Raw genomic sequence first — 8,508 nt, 5'->3', positions numbered from 1 at the left:
TGCAGCAGTGTCCTGTGGGAAGCAGCTGAGATCCTGTGTGGTTTTGAGGGCTTCCTCACCGCAGTGTCCTGCTGGGGTCCTAGTGCTTTGGGCTTCCTCGTGTCAGGGACAGCTGGAGTTTGGGAGCTGCGAGCTTCCTCCCCACTCACGGCAGGGCCAGCCCAGCTTTCAGAGGGATGATTTTTCTCCCAGCAGGCACTGTGGATTTGTATATGGTGAAATGAACCTGCCCAGAGTTGAACCACGAGATTTGTCTTGCAGCAGCACTCTGCCAAAACTCACAGAGCCTCTAATGTTGAGTGGCCACCCTTCAGCAGGACCCATTGATACCAGTTCAACCCCTGTAAGGGATGAAGGCTTTGTCTGGTTAGTCACATGAAAACACCTTTTGTTGCATGACTTTCTAGGGTGGCTCTACAGCTTTTTTTTTTTTTTTGCTTTTTATGTTTCTGTCTAAGCCAGCTTCTCTGTCCTCTAGATTTTTGAAGCTACAAGGCCAATTTCAAACAAATGTAACATTGGGATGGATCTCAGAGATGCTGAGATCTTATGTGTTTCATGAAAGTAGAGGGATAAATTAGAGAAGAGAGAAAGCGAGAGAGAAACCTTCACGGAGCCCCATTAAAGGAAAGAGTGCTATGAGTTCAACCCTTGGTGGACATCAGAGAAGCTACAGTAGAAGACATTATCTCTCTCTCTCACACACATGCATGCAAATGTCTTCCATGTCACAAATCCACAGGTTATCAGGCTTCCTGCTCCCTCTTCTCTTGGTTCCAAACTTCTCAGGGCTTCTGGAGCACCTCTGGGCACAGCCACAGGTTCTTTGCTGCATGACTCGATGGTAACTTCTGCAATAAATGGGAGCACCCCTGGAAGCATTGGGGCTGCAGTTGTGTAAGTGCCACACCTGTGCGGCAAGCTTCTCCCACGGCACTGTCCTTTCACTATACCCAGGGGCAAAAGCAAGGACCATCTCTGGGTGGTGATTTGAAGCAGCTGCAGTGGTGCTCAGACCTGTGTGTATTACAGAAACTATCCAGCAGGTGTGGAGAGTCCCTTCAAGTAAGGCACCAACTCCCCGTACCAAGTGCCTCTGGGAAAGACCCCTTTTTCAGAAAGTGGTTAATGAAATCCTGGAAGGACCTTGAAGCCAAGAGGGGAGAGGCAGAGCCCCTTGGAGATGGTATTTGTGCCCTGAGGCCCGCCAGGTGCAGGCAGCACACTGAGCTGGGAAGAGGGCTGATGCCCAGCTGCAGCACAAAGCATAAGAAAGCAGCAGGAGCTTTGACCTGGTTTCGGGGTGTCCCCAGAGGAGCTAAGAGTGTTTGGCAGGTTTTTAATGCATGCATTTCTAATGGGAGGCTCTTAGCACCGTTTAAGCAATGGTAGAATTAAGTGCTGGCTTTTCCAGTGCACTGGGCCCCAAGAGGACAATGTTGACAAGGTCAGAATTTCAGGCCCAGATTGCTGCTGTATGTGTCTTTTCTGGTTGCCTTTTTACACCATGGCCCCTAGACCTTGTATCCTCTCTCAGTTGTAGTCCTTCCACCCCCTCAGCCCCCAGCTTGTCTCTGTCTCTCATACCATGCCTGTCCACCCTTTCAGTGGCTGTATTTTAACCTGCCCTCATACCTGGCCATCTAACTAGTGACTGTACTCCTGTGTCACCCCCTGTGCCACCTTAATCCCCAAGCCAAAGGGTTGTCTGTGCCTATCAGGACATACAGCTCCTGACTCAGATTTGGGGCTGTCCTCTTTCCATTTTGCCCTGCCTGCTTTCTCCTCTGAACAGGGGAACCATCCCTGTGGCCTTCTGCTCTTCTCCAAACATTCTGGTGCAAAGAAATGCCAATAACATTAAGGCATCCATTAGCAGGGAATAAACCAGAGGGAAATCATTGGGAGCTCAGAGCTGATGCGTTGACTTTGTGCCAGCCAAGGAGGGTACAGCCATTCATGGGCACAATGCCACTGCTGTTCCTTGATGCTCTTGCATATGTGACGATGGCCAGGAGCCAGGGGCATGTTGTAAGAGCCATCTTGGGTTGCACTGAAGAGTGTTGGAACCCTACAGCCGGGTAGGCCCAGCACACGGGGGTGATGACCTTGCACCTCCCCTATAAAATGGATCCTGTGTCCCAACCTTTCCCCGTGCCCATAACCACAACCTCCCTCCAAACCAGGCTCTCCACAACTCATGCGTCCCCTTTCCTCGTCTCTCCTCTGGGCTGGAGTTGCTCGCCCTTGCTCTCCCTGCCCACCCTCCGTCCCCGCGTCTTCTTGCTCTTTTGCCTGAGAAGGGAGGGAAACAGCCAACTCCACTGTCAGCATCTTTCAGGCCAGCAGAAAGGACAGAGTGTTGCTTCCTTGTGTTGTTGGACTCCAACACTATCTGATTTATGATGTTCATTTGGCTCTACACAGTTGAGGGAAGGCATGGTGCTGACCCCCATCCCTGGCCTCTCCTTGCCTGTGAATTGCCAGTGTCAGTGAGCAGCTGCTCCCTAAATGGCAGGGCATTGCTGTTGTGGAGCTGGAGACTGGCACTCCTATGGCATTGCTGCAGCAGGGACTGATGGCACTGGGCTGAGCAGGAGTGGAGGAGGACACAGATTCGGCTGGCCTCAGGGCCCTTAAAACCAGTGCTGTTGGGGGAAGAATGGGATGGTCCCTGTATTTCTTATACATAGCCACCTTGGGGACCCAATTTGACCAATGAGTTTGGCTTGAGGGATGGCTTGGCCCTTCCTTTGGCCTGAGTGGGATGGGGTGGCTCTCAGTGACTGCTGGGGCTGCTGCAGAGGAATGTGGTCCTGGCCTCAGAGTTTCTCCTGTGCACCATGAACAAGCTACAGCAGGCAATGATGACTTCAGCACAGCATTTGGAGCAGCCTACCCTACCAAAAGGGGTCAAAGCAAGGGGGCTGGGATGTTCCTGTATGGAGCTGGATATTGTGCAGAGTATTTGGTGAGGTGAGACAGGACAGGCCAAAGCATAATGCTCAGAGAAGGATGCTGGCTAAAATCCGGTCTAAGCTTTTCAGTGTTTGCCCAGGGGCTGACACTGGCCTCTCCTGGGGTGGACAAACTTTGGGCACCAATGTGCAAAAGGCATGACAGTATCTGCCACTCTTTTGTTCAGTGGAAGAGACTGGGCAAAGTGAAGGAGCGTTAGAGAGGAAGGTAAAAGGACAGAGATGGTGTGGGGGATTGGCTGTATCTCTGTACGGAGTCACCTCTGGAAAAGGTGGGACAAGGCAGGGGACTGGCGCTGAGGAATATCAGAGGCCTGTGGGTCCCACCCTGTGGAGAGCCAGATGTGCCTCCTATCTGATGCATCTGGGGAGACAGTGTCAGGAAATTACTTCTCATTGGATTATAAGGCTGAGAAGCAAAGAAACAGAGTGTAAAAACCTCTGCCTTCTGCTTCAGTGATGGCTGATGCAAAGCTGAGGCAGCAGCTGGAGGCCGTCATATGACAACCATAAATGACATGAGCTTGGCGGCCTCAGATGATGTGCTATGGGGAACGTAGGCTTTCTCCTTGTCTTTTCCGTTGGTCTAGCTCTTCTCCCCCTCCCCTTCTCCATCTTGGCTTTACTTTTTGGATTATTGAATATTTAAGTGTTTCGCTGTGACACTATCTCTGATCCTTTAATCCAGCTGGCCTGGTAATTCCACAGACCCAAATCAGCTCAGATTTCTCCACAGACGTAAGCCTTGTTCCTCAAGGGTTCACTCCTCCTCCATTTGTCTTCCTTCATTTTATTTCTGCCCTTTGTGTCTCTGTGCTAGAAATTGGTTCAGCTTTTGCAGCAAAAGCTTCAGCGATATCTTCAGTGAGCAGCCTCCCCCCCAAATAAAAGGGGCAAGAGGTGATCTTTATTTTTCATTAACTAAGAATCCTTTTCGCTGTTTTTATTGTTTTCTTTCTCCTCAAAATTAAAAAAAAAAAGACCATAGTGCCCACATGTTTTATCTGCTGTATGAAATTATTTGCTCTGTGCTGCCTGAGGACACCACTGCCAGGCTCCTGTCTCAGCACACTGGGAGAAGGGTTGAAGCTGTAGCCGGAGGGAAGGGTGCTCCAGGCTGTCCTTCCCAGTCAGAACCAGGAGCTTGCCCAGAGCTCAGAAATACAGTGAAGCAAATGTCACTTTGCCGCTGATTCCTGCAAGGTGTCCTTTCCCACAAAGGGACAGTGTTCATAGCCCCCAGGGAGAGGTGGCAAAGTCGGAAAGTGGAAGCTGTGCACCTCTCTTTGGTGGGGGGTAGGTGGCTGATGTGCTGCAGCTCAGGACTGCTGGCATTGCTGGGTAAGAGACTGGAGGCTGGTATTTGACATACTGCCTGCACCCTGCCCCCACCAGCATGCTCAAGCTAGGCTGGCTCACCTCAACAGCCTTGTCCCTGCACCAAGAGGCAGGAACAATTTTTAGAGCACAAGTGGTTACACGTGGCTTGAATTATTTATCCCTCTTGCATCAAGAAAGGAAGGAAACAAACAAAAAAGTGTGGTTTTTGTTTTCAGGGGGGAAGGCTAGTCTGCATTTTCCCTGCTTTATGCATTCTGTGTACACCATTTTCAGACAGCTGAAAATCCATGTTTTGTGCTGTGCTTGGGACTTGCCTTTGTTTATACTAGGAGTTTTGAGCCCCTGCAATAACAATCTTATGTTTCTCACTGCCCCCCCCCTTCCCCTTCTACTCCCACGCTGCTGCCTTCCCCCAGGTCCCTGGCTGTGATCATGTTACTTAAGGGAGCCCAGGTACCCTTCTGCATACCCCTGATACAAGATTATACGTCATGAGGGTTCCCTTCTCAAAGGCTTATCAGCATGGCAGGCAGTACCACTTCTCTCTTGCTTGCACCTCCCATAATGCTGTCTCTTCCCCAGCTCCTTCTTCTCATGAAACCTTGCTGTCTATACTCTTATCTCAAAGATGCCTCCAACTGATGCCTGTTCTTGTCTCCTGTGTGCTTTCTTTTCCAGATTCCAGTGACAGATGGATCTCTCTTGTGCACACTTGCTCTTTCCCTCTCTGTATTTTTGTTTTCGACATGTTTGATCTGAAGCTCTGAAGCTTCTCAGAGGGAACCTGGGAGAGAAGGAAGAGAAGGAGGAGGAACCAAGGGAGCGTGAGCGACAGAGGAGGCAGCCCTGCCTTGTTCTTCCGAATCACACCGTGGAGGGGTGGGGGAAGACTAGAAGGGGGGAGGACTTGGGTTTGTTTTGGGGTGGGTTCGGTGTGGGTGGGGGGTGGGTGGGAGGGAGAAAAGTGGAAAAGGTGGGTGAGTCGCTCATGAGCATCAAAGAAGATTTGTTATCCTCGGTCTGAATTTTTGTTTAGAAAAGAAGCACAAGGTAGCTCCCTTCCAGACCAATCATCCATGGTCATAGTTTTTGGGTGTGCTGGAAGCAGATTGCACGTGTTCCCCCTGCTCCATGCTCCTGGCTTGACCCAGAGGGCAAGAAGAAATAATGGTGACGACACCCAATAGGACTGGGGTGCTCATGCCCTTCCATTGCTAAACTCCAGTTACTACCCTTTTCTCTTCCCTCTCCCCCTTAGTTTCCTTTTTCTGTGGTCCTGAGATTTGGGGTTGTTTTTTGTTGTTTTTTTGTCCATCCTGATGAGGGCACCACTGCACACCATGATGTGCCTGGGGTTGTGGGCAGCTGCCCTGCTCTGCTTGTTTTCCCCTGGCACTGTGCGAGGTGACTGCTGGCTGATTGAGGGGGACAAAGGCTATGTGTGGCTGGCCATCTGCAGCCAGAACCAGCCCCCGTATGAGACCATCCCCCAGCACATCAACAGCACGGTGCACGACTTGCGTCTGAACGAGAATAAGCTCAAAGTGGTGCTGTACTCCTCCCTCAACCGCTTCGGCAACCTGACTGATTTGAACCTGACCAAGAATGAGATCTCCTATATCGAGGATGGGGCTTTCATGGGCCAGTCAAACCTTCAGGTCTTACAGCTGGGCTACAACAAACTCACCAACCTGACAGAGGGCATGTTGCGGGGCATGGCCCGTCTCCAGTTCCTCTTTGTGCAGCACAACCTAATTGAGCTGGTTACCCCTACTGCCTTCTCTGAGTGCCCCAGCTTGATTAGCATTGACCTGTCATCTAACCGTCTCAGCCGCCTGGAGGGGAACACTTTCACCAGCTTGAGCAATCTGATGGTGTGTGAGCTGGCTGGCAACCCCTTCAACTGCGACTGTAGCCTCTACAGCTTTCTTAACTGGCTGGCACTCTTCAACAATGTCACCAAGAACTATGACCGACTCCAGTGTGAGACTCCTAGGGAGTTTGCTGGGTACCCGCTCCTGGTACCTCGGCCTCACCACAACCGCAATGCCATCACCATCTTTCAGTCCATGTGCAGAGGTGGCACCATCCCCTCCCTCTCCAGGGTCAACCCCACCCCTTATACCCCCGACTCCCAGCGAGACCTGGATGAGGGCTCAGCCATCAGCCCTGGGGACTTCCTCTCAGTCAAGCCTCCAGCCTCCTCCACCACTGACTCCTCCTTCAGTCCCAGCATCAAGCTCCATGATGTCACCATCACCTCAGCCATCCTGATGGTAACCATCCCCATGCCCTACAGTAAGATGTATGTGCTGGTCCAATACAACAACAGCTACGTTTCTGACATAGCAACACTGAAGAGCAAGAAGGAATATGTCACCGTCAACAAGCTGAAGGCCCACACTGATTACACTTTCTGTGTGGCCTCCATCCGCAACAACAGGCGCTACAACCACACTTGCCTAACCTTTGCAACCCGGAGCAAAGGCAGGGAGGACCCTATTTCCAGTACTTCCACCACAACACACTATATCATGACCACCCTGGGTTGCCTCTTTGGGATGGTCATTGTCCTGGGGGTGGTGTACTACTGCCTGCGGAAGCGGAGGATGCAGGAGGAGAAACAGAAGTCCCTCAATGTCAAAAAGACCATCCTGGAAATGCGTTATGGATCAGACATTGACACCAGTACCATGGTCCATCCTTCCCAGAAGCTGGGTGAGCCACCAGTCATCCCTGTCTCACGGATGTCCTCCATCCCTTCCATGATTGGGGAGAAGTTACCCCCTTCAAAGTCAATGGAGGCTGGGATGGAGACTCCTAAAGTCACCACTAAAGGTAACTACATTGAGGTGCGGACTGGTGGTGGGGATGGGCTGGAACGAACCCAGCGGGATGAGGACCTGAGGGAGCTTGACAATGGGCAAGGCTCAGCTGCTGAGATCTCCACTATAGCCAAGGAGGTAGACAAGGTCAACCAGATCATCAACAACTGCATTGATGCCCTCAAGCTGGACACAGCCTCCTTCCTGGGTGGTGGGACTGGTGTTGACTCAGACATGGCCTTTGAGTGCCAGTCCATCCCAGCCAGTTCCTCGGGTGGGCTAGAGCGGCCCAGCTTTCTTTCCCCACCCTACAAGGAAAGCTCCCACCACCCTTTGCAGCGCCAGCTCAGTGCTGATGCTGCCGTGGCCAGAAAGACCTGCAGTGTCTCCTCTAGTGGCTCCATCAAGAGCGCCAAGGTCTTCAGCTTGGATGTGCCTGACCACCCACCACTCAGCAAGTCTGACTCCAAATACATTGAGAAGGGCAGCCCACTCAACAGCCCTTTGGATCGTCTTCCCTTGGTGTCCCCGGGCGCCATCCACCACTTGGAGGTCAAGCCTTCTTACCATTGCAGTGAGCACCGTCACTCCTTCCCGGCCCTGTACTATGAGGAAAGTGCTGACACCTTGAGCCAGCGGGTGTCATTCCTCAAGCCACTCTCCAGGTCCAAGCGAGACTCCACGTACTCCCAGCTCTCCCCCAGACACTACTTCTCGGGCTACTCCTCCAGCCCTGAGTACTCATCAGAGAGCACCCACAAGATCTGGGAGCGATTCCGGCCTTACAAGAAGCACCACAGGGAGGAGGTTTACATGGCGGCTGGTCATGCCCTGCGGAAGAAAGTTCAGTTTGCCAAGGATGAGGATCTGCATGACATCCTGGATTACTGGAAAGGAGTCTCTGCTCAGCAGAAGCTGTGACTCTCCCTCGCTCTTTCCAAGGAAACAATACAAAACAAGACCCCTCCCAACAACCAGAAAAAAAAATATACCACTTGACTGTGAAAAATAAACCAACAACAAAATACTCCCGACAAATACAAAACTGACAAAATCGTTTCTTAAAGTTTACAACAACAACAGAAAACTCTCACACACACAGACACACACAGACACACACAGACACACACACATGCCGAATTGTCTCTACTGTGTTACGGGGACCATTGTTCTGCCTGCAGATGGGTGGGAGGAGCGTCCTGCTCTGACACTGTGGTAACAACACTGGAGTGTGGGTGGGTGGGAATGGCCCGGGAGGGGGTGGCAGCAGTGGCAGGGGAAGGGCAGGGATGGACACTCACTGGGCATGAAACTCAGCTGTGAACTATTGCTCTTTCTGTTCCTGTTGAAGGCTGATTTTTCTT

At 51.6% G+C, this 8,508-nt stretch overlaps 1 protein-coding gene across 1 annotated transcript; it reads left to right on the top strand.

Moving 5' to 3' along the window:
• Window positions 1-5,638: 5,638 nt before the first annotated feature.
• Window positions 5,639-8,065, top strand: ELFN2 (extracellular leucine rich repeat and fibronectin type III domain containing 2; the record flags this gene model as incomplete). Its single annotated transcript, XM_082309609.1, has 1 exon — window positions 5,639-8,065. The coding sequence occupies one exon, from the start codon at window positions 5,639-5,641 to the stop codon at window positions 8,063-8,065; it is 2,427 nt and encodes an 808-aa protein (XP_082165735.1).
• Window positions 8,066-8,508: the final 443 nt, after the last annotated feature.

This window comes from Platalea leucorodia (genome assembly GCF_965183815.1).
Source record: "Platalea leucorodia genome assembly, chromosome: 4".
Taxonomy (NCBI): domain Eukaryota; kingdom Metazoa; phylum Chordata; class Aves; order Pelecaniformes; family Threskiornithidae; genus Platalea; species Platalea leucorodia.
The sequence above is the reverse complement of the archived record's forward strand: the minus strand, read 5'-3'. Positions and strand labels throughout refer to the sequence as shown.